Source organism: Camarhynchus parvulus, chromosome 27, assembly GCF_901933205.1.
Source record: "Camarhynchus parvulus chromosome 27, STF_HiC, whole genome shotgun sequence".
Taxonomy (NCBI): Eukaryota; Metazoa; Chordata; class Aves; order Passeriformes; family Thraupidae; genus Camarhynchus; species Camarhynchus parvulus.
In genome coordinates, this window is record NC_044597.1 from 4,116,417 (window position 1) to 4,136,789 (window position 20,373).

Here is a 20,373-nt window from a genome sequence, read left to right on the forward strand (position 1 = left end):
TTGAGATTTTTTTACCATGTGAGGTTGTCTGTTGGCTCCGCTGCTTTGACAAAGGATCTCCTTTTCATTGCAATGAGCAAGTAGTGAGTTTGTGCCTGTGCAAAATGGGATTTTTTTCCTTCCAAAAGATGTGGAATGTGATAACTGATGTTGGAACTTGACATGTAAAGGGCTCTGGCTTAGATAGGCATGAACTCTGAGGTGACACCAAATCCAACAGCACACATGCATGTGCTGGTTCAGGCACTTCTCTTGCAGTGGTAAGATGAATGTGTTGGCTTAGGTGAGCCCATCTCTACAGCAGAAAGGATTTCAGACAGAGATACAGGTTTGGAATTGTTTTCTCACATGGGAGGATGTTTATCCCAGGTCCTTCCCACCCAGGTGAGGTGAGCTCAGTGTCTGTCCCCATGTCCCTTCCTTGTCACTCTGAAGCATCAGGTGCTGGCTTTTCCTCTGGTGCCGAGGGCAAAGGGAGCCGTGCAGTGGGACAGCCAGACCAACCCTAGAGAGGAATCCCATGGGAAGGGTGCTGAGTACAGCTGTCCCCAGCTGTGTGTTTTGATTCCCCATCCCCTCCATGTGCCCAGATGCTGCATCAGGGCTGGAGTAGCTTTGTTCCAAAACAAAGGGTGGCGGCACCTTCAGACACTTCCTAGCCACTTGGGAAAGGATTAAACTGCTCCATCTGCATCAAATGGGACCATCTCTTGGGCAGATGGTTTTGCTCAGCATTTTGTGTCCTTTGCTATTTGTTTGGAGGTGTGTAGAGGCCCTGGTTTCTGCTGTGGTGTCACTCCTGTCTCTCTGTAAAGCTCAGCCTAAGACTCTCCTTCCTTGCACAGGTCAGTCGGTTGCTGATTTTAGGAGGTGCAAATGTGAATTACCGGACGGAAGTTCTGAACAACGCCCCCGTTTTGTGTGTCCAATCTCACCTGGGCTACGCAGAGATGGTGGCCTTGCTCTTGGAGTTTGGGGCCAACGTTGATGCTGCTTCTGAGAGCGGCCTGACCCCGCTGGGCTACGCGGCTGCCGCCGGGTTCCTGAGCATCGTGGTGCTGCTGTGCAAGAAACGGGCCAAGGTAAGGGAACCACAGTGCTCAAAAGCTGATCTGAACTGCTCCACGTTTGCTCAAGGCTGGGTAGGAGCTGCAGGCAGGACATGGGACGCTTTGCTAGGGAGCATCCTCCAGCAGATGAAGCCAGGAGCTGCTTGTGGTGTTGTTTTTTTCTGCTGAAATGTAGTGGGTTTAAAAGTCCCACATTGACAGCAACTCCTGAGAGTCAGTAATTGGTGTCTGGAATTCAGGTCTGAGGTAGGAGCTGCCTAGTGATGCTGCACTGGTGGTGACCTGCATAAGGATGTTCTGGAGAAATCCTTGAACTTCACAAGGTTAAAATGGCAACGCTGCTTTTCCAGCACAAAACATTCTTTAAATATCTCCCTGAGACACATTCTCCTAAAATTTTCATCAGACTTGTCCTAGAAAAATCCCCTTTGTTTAGCTTTGTGATGAGTGGAGTTTTAATTGTATATTATGAGTCAAGTCAAAATACTTTGTTGAAGAAGAAAATTATGCTGATTTTTGAAGCAGAGCCTCCTGGAAACAATTTGTGGTTTCCCTATATCTTTAATTTTAGTTCAAAAGGCAAAATATGGGTTTATGTAGTTCTGGTATGGATGTCAGGATGACTGAGGGACTGTTTAGATCTTGCTGGGTTGTGTTGTCTGTAATAATGTAGGGATGGTATGAAGGAAAAAAAGAATTTTGCTTTTCTTGGGTATTTTGAGAGAGTTTAGTGACATAACTCCTGCCACTCGTAGTTTTCCTTGAATATCCCTAACAGTACTGAGAAATACTCCAAAACACAGTTTGGTGTAGTTTGAAGACTGAGATATTTGCAGAAAACTGCAGTACTGATTACTGAAGGAGTTGGAAAAAGAGAAATATTGATAGATTATTGATGTGAATGTGTTATGTTAAATATTTCTCATATGTATTATATAACTGTAATTTAGCATTGGGCCCTGGCACAGGTTCCCAGAGAAGCTGTGGCTGCCCCTGTATCCCTAGAAGTGTCCAGGGCCAGGTTATAGTATTTCAGTGCACAAGAAAATTTGAATGCTGGACTTCAGGACACAACGAAAAAAATATTTTTGTAGTCTTTGAGTTTTTGAAGAAAACCGGAGAAACCTAAAAAAAAGTAACGATATTTTCCCCAAAGCAATTTGTGGCCAAGATAATTCCAGAGCCTGGGACATTGCTTTGGAAGTGTTTGTTTTCTGGTCATGGAAGTGATAGTTTTCCAGAAAAACGCACATTTTGCACATGTGGCATTATTTTGAAATGGGCATTGGAAACTCTGAAGAAGCAAAGATGTGTTGCTCATGGTTTTGTTTAATTGCATTGTTTCATCTCTTTTCAAGGTGGATCATTTGGACAAAAACGGGCAGTGTGCCCTGGTCCATGCTGCTCTCAGGGGACACTTGGAGGTGGTGAAGTTCTTGATCCAGTGTGACTGGAGCATGGCTGGCCAGCAGCAGGGAGTGTTCAAGAAGAGCCACGCAATCCAGCAGGCCCTGATTGCTGCTGCCAGCATGGGCTACACCGAGGTAGGACCTACTCTGCCTCTGCAGGGAGGGAAACCAAGGGTTTGGCTTTTTCCTGCCCACTCACCAGAGAACGTCTGGAGGTGGAGTCCAGAGTACTTCTGTCGTGCTCTTCCTCCCTGTCCCAGTGTTCACAGATCCCTTGGCAAACCCTGTGGTCTGGGCAGGCATCCAGGAGAGGAAGGATAACAAGCCTTTAAGTAGTCAGAATAAACTTTTGGAATAAGCTTTTAAGCAGGGGTAAGATGGATGGGGACACGTTGCCTACACCGCTCCTCCAGCACGGATGGGGAGTGTGAGAAATGTAACTTCGGACTGCGTGTCGAGGGAGAGAAGAGCCAGAGAGCTTCCTCCTGCCATCCTGACAAAGATACATGATGGGGAAAATTATATATAGAATAGTTTAGGTTGGAAGAGACCATTAAGGTCATTGAGTCCAACCATTGAGCCAGTGCCAAGCGCAGCACTGCCATTAGTACTCCAAAGAGTCCCAGCAACCCACAGTTCCTTCTCCTTTCCTTAAGAATGAGTTTCTTTCCTACCAAATGCCTCCTCTCAGCCTCACCTCCTCCAGGAGGTGCACCCACTGCACACACCAGGTCATCTCCAACAGAACAGACACAGGCACAGGGAGCTGACCATACCAAGTCTCATCATGTGCCATCATATCAAGACACTTGGTAGGGTTTTTTTGCTTGTACAGGGCAGCAAGTTCAGTGATTAATCTCAGAAAGAATATTTCCTTGGTCTCAAGGTGCCAGGCAGAGACTGTTCCCTTCCCTCTGTGTATTACAAGCAGCTCGTGTGATGGTGTCAGCAGTTCCTGTATAACACATTCGAGTTCATGATCTGACACATCGTTTTGTTTCAGATCGTCTCCTACCTGCTCGATCTTCCAGAAAAAGATGAAGAGGAGGTGGAGAGAGCACAGATCAACAGCTTTGACAGCCTCTGGGGAGAGACAGGTGATTTCTGTAGAAGCTGTCCCCTTCCCTTCCCTTCCCTTCCCTTCCCTTCCCTTCCCTTCCCTTCCCTTCCCTTCCCTTCCCTTCCCTTCCCTTCCCTTCCCTTCCCTGGGTAGCTCTGACATTCCCAGCCTGCCCTTTTCCATCTCTGTTGTGCCACACTTCTGCCCCCCAAAATGCAAAAAGCTGCACTAACCCGACATCTTGGAGTTTCTCTATCAGAGAGGGGTTTCTGAGTAACTGGGACAGTTGGGAACGTGGATTTGGGATTGACAAATCACACACAAACTGGGGAGCCATCGCAAAGGAATATGCACTTTTATATTAAAATTGGTGGTAGATGTGATGGGAAAATGAGCAAAAATGAGCCAACCACCAAATTGAGCAGCCTTTTGTCTACATGAAACAAGTCTGTAAGTTCATATGAAACTCAAGACTCACTTTCACATAACTGCATTATTTATTTTCACAAAAGTAAATAGAGCGTTTAAATGAATTTGGAGAGAAATGCAGGTTTCTACCTAAAAATAGCAATCTGCTCTGAAAATCTGAATCCTGGCTTGTCTGAGTTTTGATACTTGTTGCTCATGTCTCATCTTCCACAGAGCAGAACCAAATGCCTGGCTCAATGATATCAGCCTGATATCATCCAAATGGCAGTGCCAAGTGACATCATAAGTTTAGGAATTGCTGACAGCACACTACAGCCAATTCCAGATGGAGCATTTCCCCCTGGGACAGAACTAACATCAAAACCCAGCAGAAAAGTGTCTGAGTCACCTATGCTATCTCCATCAGAGTTGGAGGTGCAAAAAACATCTCCATCAAAGTGTTTGTCTTGCTGCCAGGCTGTGAAACAGATACACGTGCTGGATAGGAGCAGTTTAATGATTCCTTCTCCACATAAAGTTGTTTTTTCTACAAGAAAACACAGCAGCAGAAACAGAATACACTGTTGCAGATCCCTGGTGTAGGAGGCTGTGATTTGCTGATGGAGGTGGGCACATCCACACCTGAACCTGGTCTCAGGCTCTGTTTGAGCTGATTTGAGAAACACAGCAGTTGTTGTGTGGTGTTTGTGCCAGGACTTGGTTATTGCACAGTCAGTGGTCCTTCTGGGACTACATCCTCATGGAAAAGCTGCACAATTTCTGTTTACCAGTGCTGGATCCTGGTTGCTGCTTCTTGGCTGGACTCACCTCAGATGTGCTGGGCCATGGGAGCTTTCCAGCAGACTGTGAAACTTCAAACCAGCCCATTTTCATCCTCCTTAGTTCCTCCTGGAGGAGCAAGGTCTGGCTGCTCAGTGGCACAGGAGCTTTTGAGCTTCTCTGGAGCTGGAGCTGCAGAGGACAGGCTGGAGCCACATACCCACTCCAGTTGCTTGGACCTTGAGGAACAGAGCAGCAGAATGATGTGTCACTACAGGAAGAAGGAATTGCAAAGGAAAGTAGACAATTAATGGATCAAATCATTCTATTTCTGTAAAGTCTTCTCTGAAGAACAAACACCAAACACTGGAGTGATTCACAATATTTTCATTGTTGCAAACATAAGTAATTTTGATGTAAAATACGTCAAATTAACCTGCAACATTTCAAGTGCAGGCAGGTTTAGCAGTGGAACCCAGCAGCCCTGCATGCCAATCCCTCTGCTTCCTTCTATATTTGTAGCTTACGTTTAAAACCCACATGGATCTGATTATAGATTTTGCAGAATGTTCTGCTTGTGGCAGCAAAATGATTTTTCATTTAACTCTTGGTGTCTCTCAACCCCAAGAGAAGAAAATTCAGCCATAATATGGAAGAGAATTGAGAATTAATTAAATCCCACACCATTAACAGTGTTGCAGTTGGAAACCCATCAACACCTTGTAATCAGCCAACCCACAGAAATGTATTTCAAAGAAAAAACAAGCGACATCAGTCAGAAATAGACTCCCACCTTCTGCTCCAACTCCTACTAGAAGCAGCAGAACGTGGAGCCAGTGGAGCTATGCTGAAGTGCACAGAAAGTTAGGGAGAGGGAGGAACCAGAAAGTCTAAAATTAATACTGAAACAAGCCACCGGCAGGTCCTGAACTTGGAACTATTTTCAGATTGAATATGTGTTCTCTAATTCAGCCACACTTCTGAGTTAACAGAGTGCATTTTATCAGGGAAAGAGCTCTCAGGTGTTGCTTCTACCCGCCTGTAATATCATGGGCATATGAAAATGAGAGATATTTTTGGGTTTGCACAAAGACCCTGGCTGGTAGGATCTCAGCCCTGGCCAGAAACAAAGCCCAGAAATAGTGTTCTTCTTGGAAAACAGGTGAACAAATCCACCCTGTCTTGCTTTCCAGTTTCCCTGGTTTCAAAGATCTACAGACTGAAGTGGGATATGGAAATTAAAAGTCCTCCATCTGGATTACACTGCTCTGTACTTGTTTGGACAAAGAAAAGCCACAGATGTGTCTGATATCAGTGGCTGGCAGGATCTGTCAGTGCCTCCTGCTTGATCCCTCATGTACTCCCTTGTACTCATGGTGGCATGAGGCAGTGCCAGGTTGCAGAAGGTCTTGTCAAGTCCCTGAAGACCTTTATTTTCTCTGGATATTTTATTTTCTCTGGATATTGTGCCCCTACTCAGATACATTTGGCCTCACAGCCTATGACTTGGGCATCAGGGAAAACAGTAACGAAATCATGATCACATTTCTTTGCAGCAAAACCTGAACCTAAGTCACACCTTTAACCTCAGTCACATTTGAACCTCAGACAGCCCTTGAACCTCAGCCAAGATGATTTTATACTTCTTCGAGTTCTCATCCCATTTCACTGTGACTTGCAGAAAGCAGTAAAAGCTGATTGTCCCAAACAGCCTGGTTCCATGGCATTATGTAAACTTTTCTTGGAAGAGTTGACATTTGAGGTAACTAAAATTACAAGAGTGGAAGCTGTACCAATCCAGCCCATTTTCTCTGTTGGTTTTTCCCGCCATGAGACAGCTTTGACATTTCAGGCCCCGTCCAGCAGAAAGACCCATTTCCAGGTAGGAAAACACCCCAATGAGCATGTGGCTCTTTCCCTGACCTCTTTCCTGTCTCGTGCAGCTCTGACAGCGGCGGCGGGGCGCGGGAAGCTGGAGGTGTGCAGGCTGCTCCTGGAGCAGGGCGCTGCCGTGGCGCAGCCCAACCGCCGCGGGGTCGTGCCGCTCTTCAGCGCCGTCAGACAGGGACACTGGCAGGTCAGTGGGGTCCTCTCGCCCTGGTGGGTCAGGCCATCCCTTCTGTCTTGCTGGAATAGGCATGGAGAAGACAAGCCCCAGCTCTTTTGGGGAGTGGTCAGAGCAAAAAGAAGTGATAGTGGTTCTTCTATCGCCCCAAGCTCTGGCTGGCTGCAGACAGCTTTGCTTAAGTCCTGTGTTATCATAGAATCATGGAATAGTGATCATCTAATCATCTAATTCCACCCCCCTCCTATGGGCGGGGATACCTTCCACTATCCCAGGTTTCTCCTAGCCCCATCCAGCCTGGCCTTGAACAATTCAGGGTTGGGGCAGCCACAGCTTCTCTGGTTGTCTCACCATTTGAGAAGCAAATGGGATGCTCATGACTCACCAGAACATTTTTTTCCTGTCCTTATACCTCCCTTCATTTTCCTAATCCTCAATCATCCATTCAGCAATCCCAGAGGCCACCATGCCTGTAGGGGGTGGGAGATTTTAGAATGTGGGGTCTGTTCTGCTTTTCCTTGGCTCTGGCATCTTCTCAGCTGTGTCTGCATGTGTAACCCTGACTTTGTGTGCTGCAGATCGTGGATCTCCTGCTGACACACGGTGCTGATGTGAACATGGCAGACAAGCAGGGCCGGACGCCACTGATGATGGCTGCGTCCGAGGGACACCTGGGCACTGTGGAGTTCCTGCTTGCACAAGGTCAGGGCACGTGCTGGGAGGTGTAGGGGACCAGCTGTGGTGCATCCCCTAAAGCTTCAGCTTTGTCCCGAGCAAAATTTAGGCTTGGGTCAGCTCAGGATCATCTGGAGGGGCTTTCCCACAGCTTCAGAATGGTTCCTGGATGCAGTGTGGGCAACATGAGGAAACACAGTGTTGGGGACCAGCTGTGGTGCATCCCACCACACCAGCTCCAGCTTCATCCTGAGCAAAATTTGGGCTTGGTTCAGCTCAGGATCATCTGGAGGGGCTTTCCCACAGCTTCAGAATGGTTCCTGGATGCAGTGTGGGCAACGTGAGAAAACACTGGCAATGTGTTGAGGTGCTGGAGCGCTTCCAAAGAAGAAAACAGAGGTGGGGAAGGATCTGGAGCACAATAAGTGATTGAGGGAGCTGGGAGCAGGTTAGCCTGGCGAAAAGGAGGCTCAGGGGGGATCTTCTGGCTCTGCACAACTCCCTGACAGGAGGGAGCAGCCAGATGGAGGTCAGGCTCTGCTCCCAGGGAGTAAGGCACTACAGGAAAAAACCTCCGGTTGCTCTAGGGGAGGGATGAAAGGGTTGTTCAGCCCTGGCACAGGCTGCTGAGGGCAGTTGTGGATCCCCCATCCCTGGAGAGATTTAAGGGATTTAAAGATGTGGCACTTGGAGACATGGTTGGTGGAGGGGTTGGCAGTGCTGGTGGAACAGTTGGATTCAATGATACTAAAGTCTTTTCCAACCTAGATGGGTCTGTGGTTCTACATTGTCCTCCCTGAGCCTGTACCTTGCAGCCCATGTCCCACCTTGGCATTCCTGATGGCTCCAGGTGCTGTTTGCCTCCTCCCCTCACTGACACTCCACGCTGAGTTGAGAGCTCTGGCCAGAGGTTTCTGAACACACCTGGAGCAAACATTGCCATGCTGTACTCCTCCACAAACGGTTTGTGCCAGCAGGGAGACCTCTTAGTCTGCTTTCTGAGCGACCTGTGCAGACCAGGGATGTGTCAGCTGGGGTGAACGGGAACATTCAGGAAATTCACATCACTCCCACATTTGCTGAACGTTCTAGAGGCAGGGAATCTCATGCTGGGAGGTTTAGAGTTTGCCTCCAGGAGAAAAGCACTGCAGCAGCAATTCATCCCAGCTGCTGGCAGGAGCATCCCGCAGGTAGCTGCAGCTCCTCGGAGGAGCAGAGCTGGTACAGATAATCTCTGCACTCTCTCCAGAGCCAGAGCCATGGCTGTGCCATGGCAACAGGAGTTGTCTTCGTGCCATGAAGAGGAGTGTTCAGTTAGAGCTGCTGTTCAGCTCTCATATCCGTATCCATATGCCGTGTGGAGCAATACTGACCCGTTGGTATGGCAGCGCCATTTCCTCATCCAAGAAAACGTCAAGTCCTCCTCTCCTTGGCTTGCAGTTGGCAGTAGTGTATCCCACAACGTTGTATTTATACTGGGTAAAGTTCAGGAAGAAATACTGCTGGAAATTGTGTACTTTTGGGTAAAGGGGAGGGGAGTGAAGAAGGAAAAATATGTGCTTTTTTAGGAGAACTGAGCTGAATTGACTTAATTCCCCATGGTGACCTGCTGAAACAGCAAAATGGTCTTCATCTCTGACTCACACAGGCTGGCATGGGGTTGGATTAAGTTAAAAAAAAAAAAAAACAGTTAAAAAGATGATGTCTCAGATGAGAGAAGTCAGATCTACCATGCTACTCAGATGTTTGCCAGGAAAGCCCGCAGAGGTAGGCGTGAAAAAGTTTGCAGCTTGGTGTGAATCAACTCATTTGCCACAGTTCCCATCAAGTGTATTTGAAGTTGCCACAGAGGGTGGGATCTGTGGTGGGAGAAACATTAATAAAGGAACTAATAATTATGTACAGAGCTCTCTGAAAACAAGCTGTCATTGCTGAGCACAGAGTTTGCGGTAAACAGTGCTAAACAATGGAGAGCTCAGAAGTGAACTGCTGCTTGTTCTTCCAGGTGCCTCCATTTCTCTGATGGACAAAGAGGGCTTGACAGCCCTCAGCTGGGCCTGCCTGAAGGGCCACCTGCCCGTGGTGCGTTCCCTGGTGGAGAATGGAGCTGCCACGGACCATGCGGACAAGAACGGCCGCACACCACTGGACCTGGCGGCGTTCTACGGCGACGCTGAGGTGGTGAGTGGCTGTGGCACACCCAGAGAAAAGGGGAAGTTGCTGTAAAAGCCATAAAATCAAACAGTTCAACTTGGTGTAGCAATGAACAAGTGTAGTCCTGGCCCTCCATATGGGAAGGTGCTTCCACAGAAGCTGATCCCAGAATGGTTTGCGTTGGAAGGGAATTTAAGGACCATCTCGTTCCACCCTGTGCTGTGGGCAGGGACACCTCCCACTATCCCAGGTTGCTTCAAGCCCTGTCCAACCTGGCCTTGAACACTTCAGGGGATGGGGAAGCCACAACTTCTCTGGGCACCCTGTGCTAGGGCCTCACCACCACTGCAGGGAAGGATTTCTTCTTAATATCCAGTCAAAACCTACTTTTTTTCAATTTAAAGCCATTCCCCCTTGTTCTGTCATTCCAGGCCCTTGTCCAAAGTCCCTCTCCAACCTTTTCAGAGTCCCTTTAGGCACTGGAAGAGGCTCTGAGATATTCCTGGAGCCTTCCCTTTTCCAGGCTGAACAATCCCAATTCTCCCAGCCTCCTTAACAGAGGTGCTCTATCCTTTGGAGCATCTCCATGGCCTTCTCTGGACTTGCTCCAACAGGCTGATGTCCTTCCTGTGCTTGGGACCCCAGAGCTGGATACAGCTCTCCAGTCTCACCAGAGACCAGAATGGAGTAGGAGGACAGAATCCCCTCCCTCGACCTGCTTCCCACAATGTACACTCAGACACCATGGAGGTGCTTTTAGCCCAGGCAGTGGAAAAGAGCAAGCTCCTGCTGATCCTCCATCCCCAGCAGTGTGTGGGGGTCTCAGCCAAGAACAGAACTGATTGTTGGGCTTGTCATTGCAGGTTCAGTTCCTGGTGGACCATGGGGCCATGATCGAGCACGTTGACTACAGTGGGATGCGGCCCCTCGACAGAGCAGTGGGCTGCCGCAACACCTCCGTTGTCGTCACCCTCCTGAAGAAAGGAGCAAAGATAGGTAGGAACAGGGGGACACTGCCATCAGCTCTGTGCTCAGCCAGGACTCAAACAATGGGGCTGGCATCCTAAAAAATACACGTAGAGCCCAGAGGCAGCCTCAGCCCCAGCCGCTGCTTCACACTCGGAAAGCAGACGGCGAGTCAGGACTACTTGGTTCTCTTTCATAAAATGGGGACTTTATTTTTTTACCTGTCATATTACTTAGCAAAAGTTAATCAATAAACAACTGTTTCTTTGGCAAGGTCTTTCCTCTGGTAATGCTTTTTCTATCTTTACTAGTCTGAGTTGCCAAGCGTAGTCTGTCCATGCCTTGCTGTGAGCTGCTGCGTTCACTTGCTCTGTGTATGCTTCCAGACCTCAGTGTACCTGCACTGCGCCACACAGCTGCTCACGTTACGTTTTCCTGTGAAAGGGGATTTTGCTGGTGCATTGGCTTCCTCGCTGCCTGCCTCTCACAGCTGCTTTTTTCCTTTCTTTTTTTTTTTTTTCACCTTCATCCATTTTTTTCCCCCCTCTCTCCTACAACTTCTTGTTTTCTCCTTTCTTTGAAGGTTGTCAGACGTTACCGAGTCGCCCACGAGGTATATCTCATTGCTGTCAGCATCAGCTTCGATCTGATAGCTTTGTTAGCCTTGCTTTCTCCTGTTTGATTTAGTCTGCATGCGTCCCCAACACCTCTAATCTTTTTAATTTACCTCACCTTCAAATAATTTTTTTAATGACTGTTGCAGAGAATAACTTGAACTCAAAAACTAACCTCCTTCCCCCAAAATGTACTGCATCTACTTATAGAATATTGTTGACTTACTCCTTACCCACACTAATGAGCTGTCCTCAAATTTTTGCCACCCCTTCCCTCCCAGTATTAGTCCTTGAGATAGGAGCTGGCTCTGCAGGGTGGCCCCTGTGCAGAGCCAGTGCCCCCAGCCCAGTGATGCCTTCAGCACCAGCAGCACTTACACACAACCTTCCCTTTGTAATTTTTTTCTGCCTCAATGGATTTTCTACTCTAGTCTTTCACATCTTGTGAAGCTGGAAATCACAATCCACTTAACCACAAACCACCTATCAACAATCAAACTGCAGATTCCCTAGTACACTTCCATAGATTTGAGTTTAGAAATGCTTTTATGTAACCACTCTGATTTTTCCTTTAAATACAGTTTGTTTCCCCCATCTCAGCATGTCCCATATTCAGCACTGCCCTCTTGTGGAAACTGTTCCATGCTTTCCCAGACCACTGGGATTAGCCTTAATGACTGCAAAGGAAAACCATTGCAAGGGGGATGACATTAATTTAGGTGTCAGAGGAATTGTCAGCTCAGTCCTTTGGAGCACTCTGCCCTTTGACCATGCCAAGTTGTTCTCTCCAGCAGAAATTCCCACCCCAGGGTATTTTTTTCCACCCAGCTTCCTACCACCCTTGCATTGTATGAGTTCTTTACCCATCATGCATCCTGTACACTACAGGTCCAGCAACTTGGGCAATGGCAACCTCCAAACCAGACATCATGATCATCCTGTTGAGCAAGCTGATGGAGGAGGGAGACATGTTTTATAAGGTGAGAAGGGTGGGTTTGGAACATGGAACAGATGCAACTTGCAGCATTACTTGGTGTGAGGTTTTGGACATGTTAGGTCAGTGGTTGGTTCTCCCCAGCCTAAATGATTCTGTGATCCTAATGCTGCTGCCTTAACCCATGGCAAGTAGAAGCTCCCACTCACAGCATTCCTTGTGTTCTAAACTGTTTGGTTTTGGTTAGTGGGCTTGGAGAAGAGGGGATTGATTGCCCAAATCTGTAACAAAGCTGAAGCAAAGCCAAGCTGCATTGGATTAGAGCCAGCACTTCATTTCCTCTTTGAAAACAGCAGGACCTAAGTGTTTTTTGGGAGTGCTGCTGTCATTGCATCAGGTCTGGCAGCCTTGTCATTACCTAGTGAGCTCACTGTTGGGGGTCAAGGCAACAGGATAGAATATCCCAGAAAAACTCCCAGAATAAACTTCTTGCAATGAGAACAGATTGTCAGGACACAGCTGGCTTTGTCATGTCCTTTAGCCCATGGGAGACATTTCACCGTTACAGTTAGGTAGTCTTTTTTTGCTGTTTGTTTTAAGCCAGTCTTTAAAACCTGGGGATTTGCACACACACAGAACTTGTGCAAGTACAACAATGATTCACTGTGAGGCTCTAAGGGTGAAGCAGAAAATAGGCAAAGCTGGCATTGTAGTAGGAGTTATCTGCCAGAGATACATGATACAGCCGAGAAACCTGAATCTACAGGTTTTTAAAAATCACTGTTTGTAGCTGCAAAATTTATGTCTGTGTCCTGAGGAACTGTGTGTGTCCTAGATCCCATCCTGCCCTCTTTCTCTCACCCTGTGTCGGCTGCCCCCCTTCAGGGTGCACATCATCCCATCCCAAAATTAGTTGCCCAAAATAGCAGAGATGAGTCACCTTTGAAGGTGACTGTTGCATACCAATAATTATAAACAGAACCCACTTAACAGACTCAGATGTAGAGCTTTAAACATCTGAAGTCCAGGGAGGTGAATCTCACCCTGTTTGTCCAAGTTCAGAGCCATGGCAGTGCTGTAACATTTGTCTTTGCTATTGCAGAGGCTTCTCTGAGCCCCAGAGCTCCACCCAAAGTCACACAATTTGTGTTCCTTACCTTCCTGGATGGGTATTAAGCTTTGGGTGGAGGGTGTTTTCCAGGAATGGGTAACTGATCACCCAGCTCAAAAGACCATCCAGCCAAGAACCAGATGGAGTTGTATCGAGTTAACACCATTTCTCCACGTTTCCTGCTGTAGCGTGACAGCTCTGTATGAAGTGGGAGATCTCAACTTGTGCAAGGCATCTGCCTTTCCAGCTCAGATGTTCCCTTGATCAAATGTTCTGCCCTTCTTTTCTAGGAAAGAGCTAAGTAGTGAAGTTGTGCTTCCTTAGCCACCTAAAACATTGGTTGGGCTGGTGAGTGAATTCTCTGCAGGGAGGTACGCTCAACCCAAGGATGAGTTTTGATATGTTTTTCTTCTAATAGAAAGGTAAAGTGAAAGAGGCTGCCCAGCGCTACCAGTATGCTCTGAAAAAATTCCCCAGAGAAGGGTTTGGAGAAGACCTGAAAACCTTCCGTGAGCTGAAGGTGTCGCTGCTCCTCAACCTCTCCCGGTGTCGAAGGAAAATGAATGTGAGTGTCCCCTCTCCTCATGGCAGAGCCCAACAGCTTTGTGCTTCTGCAGAGACATGTCCAGCCCTAATCGTGCTTTGGCCTCTCAGATGTCTCCTCCCTGTAACCTGGTTGTCCTTCACAGAGCACTGACATTTTATAATTCCAAAGCAGTAATGATTTAGTATGTGTTTCGGATGATTAAAAATTCATTGCTGTGTTTATAGCTCTCTGAATTTTTTATTACTCCCTTTTGATGATGATGTTCACATCGTCACATGGGGGTGGAGGCATTTTCCAGATTTCTGGGGCAGCAGTGAGGAGGAGCCAGGAGATGTGCTCCTCTGAATACTAATTAATTTCAAATGAAGGAGCATATGCTTAGGGGGTTAGCACTTCCCCAGGGCAGTGACTCATCCAGAAACACCTCCACAAGACTCCTTCTCAGCCCAGAACTTCCAGATCCCTGTCATTCTCCCCACTGCAATCTGGCAGCATCCAGCAACCAGCTCGTGCAGATGCCTGTTCTGCCACCCTTCCCTGACTTGGAGTGCAGGGACTTTCACTTCCACAAATTAAAGTCCCCATAAACTCAAAAAGTGACATAGCTGAGGTTAGAGCCAGCAAAGGTTACACTGGAGGGGAGGGAGTTTTTGGGACACCTTCTTTTGGTTTTTTCTGTGAGGAAGAAAGATGGAAAACAAGGGGAGTAAAATCTTAATGCTGGTGAACAAACACAGTTTGGAGAAAAAGTGTGAACCTTCTCTTTAAATCAGCCAGTTCACAGCTAATCAACTCCAGGTCTTGTCCTGTGCTTTGAGGACAAAATTTTTGGTTTACCATTAACTGGGGAATGCCAGCTTTTGTGATAGAAAATTTTAGAGGGTTGTAATTGCTCTTGCAGTTTTTGCACCTATAGATGGGGCCATAAAGATACCTTATGACTGCATTCCCAGTTCAGTTTGTTGGACAGTAACTGCTACTGCAGGTACAAAGAGAAGTATAATGTTCCCCAGGCTGGGCATGCCCATAGCAAGAGTTGGCATCACAAGTTTTTGAACAAATCAGGAGCAGCACTATTCAGTCCTTTCTGCCAGAGCTGCTCAGGTCATAGCCCAGTGCAGCAATCCAAAGCAGTGCTTGGCTGTGAAATGGAATCCTCCCCACTAGGAGGAGTTCTGTTTCACAAGTGCTGAGCTTAGCAGGACATGAAGCATTCAGAACAAGGCAAGGGAGGGTGGTGACAGGGTCTGAACCAGAGCTGATAAGCTGCTCTCATGGCACTGCCCCTGGAAAGCACCCAGAGTAGTCCCATCCCACACTGTCACCCTCTCCCTGCTCCCACATTATCTCCCAGGTGAGCTGTCATGGGGAAGTGAGGAACAGTGGGATTGATAGGAGACCTTTTCCAGGCAAGTCCTGCTTGCAGCTAATGCAGCCCTGTCCTTCACAGGCAATTTTCTTCAGCCCCTCAAAGAATGTCAGTGTGTTCAGGGAAGCAGAAAGGCGTGGGAAAGGTTTCCTATTGCATTCAGCTATGGGAAAAAATCATTCACGAGATAAAATTCCAGCCTCTGCAAGACCAGATGTTTCCTCAAGACTGTAGGTTGTTGGAGAGAGATTTACATGCACATTGTTGGGGACACAATGAGGGCGATGACAGCAACTTGGGTTAACAACACCTGAGTCTTTGGAAATGCCATCATAGCTCCCTGTCTGTAAATGCTGAATCCATGTAAAATATTCCAAAACCATCAAGTTTTCCATGCAATATGAAAAAGAAAGTCCATACTAAGTTTGTTTTCTTCCATGCTGTATGTATTTTTTATTTCTGAATTTATTCAGTTACTTACCTGCACACCTGTTCAAATGACAGGATTTTGGAATGGCGGAGGAGTTTGCCACTAAAGCTCTGGAGCTGAAACCGAAGTCTTACGAAGCTTACTATGCAAGAGCAAGGGCCAAACGCAGCAGCAGGTGAGGAGGGACAGAGAGGAGGGTGTGAGGGGCCAGTCTCTGCCAGCCTGTCACATCAAGTGTGGGCACCCACCCTGCAGAGCCAGGCAATGCCCTCATGGGAAGAAATGCCAAGGAATGTTCATTAGTGAGATCACAAACGTCCTGAACTCCAAAGTAATGCCCTCCCTCATCTGGTGATTTCTGAGTCCAAATGTTTTGGGAGAACTTTGTCTGGACATCTTACAACACTGGAGACCTGTGCACCAAAGTGGGGTGTTCTTTTTCAAAGTGCACTTTAGTTTGACCACAACTTGGACTCAAAGCAGAATATGACTCATGGCCTGTACAGAAGATTAAGCTGGTGTTGGGAGGTGCTGGGGGGATCACAGATGGGAGCTTTTCCCCCATCTGAGTGGGTTTTCCCAGATCACAGTCATGTTCAAACACATAGTTTTGCTCCATAGTGAGCAGTGTCCCTGTAAATGACAACCCCATTCCCAAGCCCCCACCTCCCTGTTACGCCTCCTAGGCTGGCCTTTCCCTCACAAAGGCTTCCCTGGGCTCACAGCCTCTGGCACATTGCTTGATTGCTTCATTCCAAAGAAGTTAGCCAAAATCCACTGCAAAATTGGAGAGACAAGCCTTGCCCAGAGCGCTGACCTGTGGGAGCCCCTGAGCTCTGGAGCCAGGCCTGACGCTGTGTGGTCTTGGCATCAGGCAGGAGTTAAATTTTCACTGGCATAAGTGGTTGTAGCTCTGTCAGAGCTTGTTTACAGCAGTTGGTGAGCTGGGCTTGTGGTGATCAGTGTGTTGGTGTCCCCTTTGCTAAAACAGAGGTGAAGCTCATGGTGATGCTAGGGGGAGTAATTAATCAGCCCCTAACGTAAGCTGCAGAGGCAGGCATGTTTGCTAGTCTGGGTTGTGCCACCTAAGGACTGTGTTCCCTTCTTCTCCAGAATTTTCCCTCTGTTTGGATAGTGTAAATCCAAGGGAGGCCCATAAGGGCAGCATGTGAGAGGTGCACCAAGCAGTAGCAATCACAGCTCTCTCCCTCAGTAACAGGCACAAGCCACTTTATTCCCCTGGAATCTCTGAAAACAGCTCCATCCAAATCCAAAGTACTTTCAGTTCTCATTTCTGTTCCTTTGTCAAGCAGGCAGTTTTCAGCAGCCCTGGAGGACCTGAACGAGGCCATCAAGCTGTGTCCTAACAACCGTGAGATCCAGCGGCTGCTGATGCGGGTGGAGGAGGAGTGCAGGCAGGTGCAGCAGCAGCAACAACAGCAGCAGCAGCAGCAGCAACAGCAGCAACAACAGCAGCAGCAGCAGCAGCAGCAGCCATCACCTCCACTCCCAGTGGAGCCAGAACCTGAAGCCCAGCATGAAGAGCTGTATTCTGTGCAAGATATCTTTGAGGAGGAATACCTCGAGCAGGACGTAGAAAATATTTCCATTGGCTTACAGACAGAGTCCAGGCCAAACCAAGGGCTGCCCATCATCCAGAGCCCGCCCCCATCTCCAGCTCACAGGGACTCAGCCTATATTTCTGGCTCACCTCTTGGCTCTCATCAGGTCTTTGATTTCAGGTCCAACAGCTCTGTGGGTTCACCGACCAGGCAGGGATACCAGTCCACATCTCCTGCTCTATCTCCAACACACCAAAACTCACATTACAGACCCAGTCCTCCACACACATCCCCAGCTCACCAGGGCTCCACTTACCGCTTCAGCCCCCCTCCCGTGGGAAGCCAGGGGAAGGAGTATCAGAGCCCACCGCCGTCTCCCCTCCGCAGAGGCCCCCAGTACCGCGCCAGTCCCCCCGCAGAGAGCATGAGCGTTTACCGGTCCCAGTCCGGCTCCCCGGTCCGCTACCAGCAGGAGCCCAGCGCCGTCTCCCAGCTCCCCGGCAGGCCCAAGTCTCCGCTGTCCAAGATGACGCAGAGATCCTTCCAGATGCCCCAGCTCCCCGTGGCCGTGCCGCAGCCGGGGCTGAGGCTGCAGCCAGCCAAGGCACAGATCGTGAGGAGCAACCAGCCCAGCTCTGCCGTCCATTCCAGTACTGTCATCCCAACTGGTGCCTACAGCCAGGTTGCCCACTCGATGGCCAGCAAGTACCAGTCATCATCAGGGGACATGGGGGTCAGCCAGAGCCGCCTGGTCTACCAGGGCTCCATCGGGGGCATCGTGGGTGACAGCAGGCCCGTGCAGCACGTGCAGGCGAGTCTCAGCGCCGGAGCCATCTGTCAGCATGGAGGGCTGGCCAAAGAAGACCTTCCACAGAGACCATCCTCGGCTTACAGAGGGGGGATGAGATACAGCCAGACACCTCAGATTGGGCGAAGCCAGTCCGCCTCCTACTATCCGGTGTGCCACTCAAAACTTGACCTGGAGCGTTCTTCCCTCCCCGCCAACCAGCTGGGCTCTCCAGATGTGTCTCACCTCATAAGAAGGCCCATCACAGTCAATCCCAGCGAAATCAAGCCTCACCCACCGACTCCAAGGCCTCTACTCCACTCTCAGAGCGTTGGCCTCCGCTTCTCCCCTTCCAGCAATAGCATCTCCTCCACCTCCAACCTGACTCCCAACTTTCGCCCCTCTGCCTCGATTCAGCAAATGGAGATTCCCCTGAAGCCAGCCTATGACAGATCGTGCGATGAGCTGTCTCCAGTCTCGCCCACGCAGGGGGGCTACCCCAGCGAGCCAGCCCGCTCCCGGACCACACCGTTCATGGGAATCATAGATAAAACTGCTCGGACTCAGCAGTACCCCCATCTCCATCAGCAGAACCGGACCTGGGCTGTGTCGTCAGTGGACACTGTCATTAGTCCTACGTCTCCTGGCAATCTGCCCCAGCCGGAATCCTTTAGCCCACCCTCTTCAATCAGCAACATTGCCTTTTATAACAAAACCAACAATGCACAGAATGGCCATTTGCTAGAGGAAGACTATTACAGCCCCCATGGGATGCTGGCCAATGGGTCCCGGGGAGACCTCCTGGAGAGAGTCACCCAAGCCTCCTCATACCCCGACGTCAAGGTGGCAAGGACGCTGCCCGTGGCGCAGGCCTACCAGGATAACCTGTACAGGCAGCTCTCCAGGGACTCCAGGCAAGGGCAGACGTCCCCAATCAAACCAAAGAGACCATTTGTGGAGTCTAATGTGTAAAAGACACTTGTTGGAGTGAGACCCTCATGTTTTCAGCACACACTTCCAAGCTTGATTTCCATGCATACTATTATAATTATTATTATTACTATTATTATTTTTATTTCTCTTTGATAGCTACATGATCAAGTTTCTCCGGTACTTTATGTGGTGGTCAGACAGCCATGCACGTGCTCCAGCCCTTTTGTTCCCCAGCTGACTGTGAAGCCAACATCAGCCGAGCCAGTATCATTTGCCCAATTCCAGCAAAGTTCCAACCAGGATATCTTAGTCCATGGTGTGGGGTGGTCCAGAGATATCCCTACGCAGCAGGAGGTAACCAGCTCTTTTTCAAGAGACAATTGCCTTGGATTTAAATTGGTTTCTTTTGTCTCAGTGATCTCTTACTCAACTCTGATGGGAATTCCTAGGGAATTCCACAGGAGCCTTTCCCAAGGCTGCATCCACAGGTCCCCATGCCAGCCAGGCTGTTTGGCTCTTTGCCCCAGAGAGCAGATTACCCTCAGTGATGTGATTTAACATCAGTAGCTATGCACAGCACCCACAATACCCATTCTGATTCTGCTGGCTTACAGCGCTTTCCTTCTTTATTTAACTTGTCACTGGCCAGAAGGAGTGGGGATCACACAGCACTTTGCTGCTTTCCAAGTACCTACCAGGTGCCCTCACACTGATTTCTTTGCTCTGGGGCATTTTACAAGCATTGAGGGTGTAAGGTTGGCCCTTTGTTATGTGTTTTAATCAGCCAAGGGAGTTGGCCAGGAACCTCTTGTGCATGAACCAGGGTTGCACTAACTTCTTCACGCTGTTGGCAGACTTCACCTCACCCACAGCATTTGCATGGGGCAAGTCAGTGTTGGGGACTTCATCTGGGAGGGGATTTATTACTTGCAAGGAAGAGCAAAAATCTGACTTAGAAAATGGTATTCGAAGAGGAAAACTGCAATTTTTTTTTTTTTACTTTTTTTATGATGAGGATGTAGAACATGGCATGATGAAAGAGGAAGGGTCCTTCTGCAGTGCCAGGCCTGCAGCATCCCTTCCCTCTGGCTCAGTCCTGCCAGGGAGCAGGGGCTGTAGCAGGGGCTGTGCTCCTCTAAGATTCTCTGTTCCTGAAATCCTAGAAAGGGACACCGTGTTCCATATCTGTACATGGTAGAAACCATGTGTTGCTTTTTGAGAAGCTGTAGTTCAGAGAGACCTATTTATAATTTATTTATGTTATCTATTTCAGGACATTCTCCAGTTCAGGTTGGTTTTTTTTATTATTTTCAGTTTTGTAATCAAATGCAAGTCACATCAAGACAGTGTGAAAAGCAGGGGCCGGTTCCAAAATCCTTTTGATAGGATTTTCAAAAATTTTTTCAATTAGTTGCTGAAAATTTCTTTTGAGGTGGGGGGAAGAACTTCCTTTACCGATTCCTTTATTCCTGGTGGGTTTGTAATCTGCCTTTTCTGTT

General features: G+C 48.4%; 1 protein-coding gene across 9 annotated transcripts in view; it reads left to right on the forward strand.

Annotated features, from left to right (window-relative positions):
* Window positions 1-20,373, forward strand: part of TANC2 (tetratricopeptide repeat, ankyrin repeat and coiled-coil containing 2) — a 142,648-nt gene extending 122,275 nt beyond the window's left edge. For 7 of the 9 annotated variants that reach the window (XM_030966077.1, XM_030966074.1, XM_030966076.1 and 4 more), the window contains 12 exons: window positions 846-1,082; window positions 2,429-2,614; window positions 3,483-3,576; window positions 6,671-6,804; window positions 7,371-7,494; window positions 9,473-9,648; window positions 10,485-10,617; window positions 11,171-11,200; window positions 12,090-12,181; window positions 13,665-13,811; window positions 15,667-15,767; window positions 16,906-20,373. In XM_030966077.1, the coding sequence (XP_030821937.1) occupies window positions 846-1,082; window positions 2,429-2,614; window positions 3,483-3,576; window positions 6,671-6,804; window positions 7,371-7,494; window positions 9,473-9,648; window positions 10,485-10,617; window positions 11,171-11,200; window positions 12,090-12,181; window positions 13,665-13,811; window positions 15,667-15,767; window positions 16,906-18,913 (3,462 nt within the window). In that variant the 3' untranslated portion in view covers window positions 18,914-20,373. The remainder of the gene's footprint in view (window positions 1-845; window positions 1,083-2,428; window positions 2,615-3,482; window positions 3,577-6,670; window positions 6,805-7,370; window positions 7,495-9,472; window positions 9,649-10,484; window positions 10,618-11,170; window positions 11,201-12,089; window positions 12,182-13,664; window positions 13,812-15,666; window positions 15,768-16,905) is intronic. The other 2 variants (XM_030966073.1, XM_030966078.1) reach the window with 1 other exon arrangement.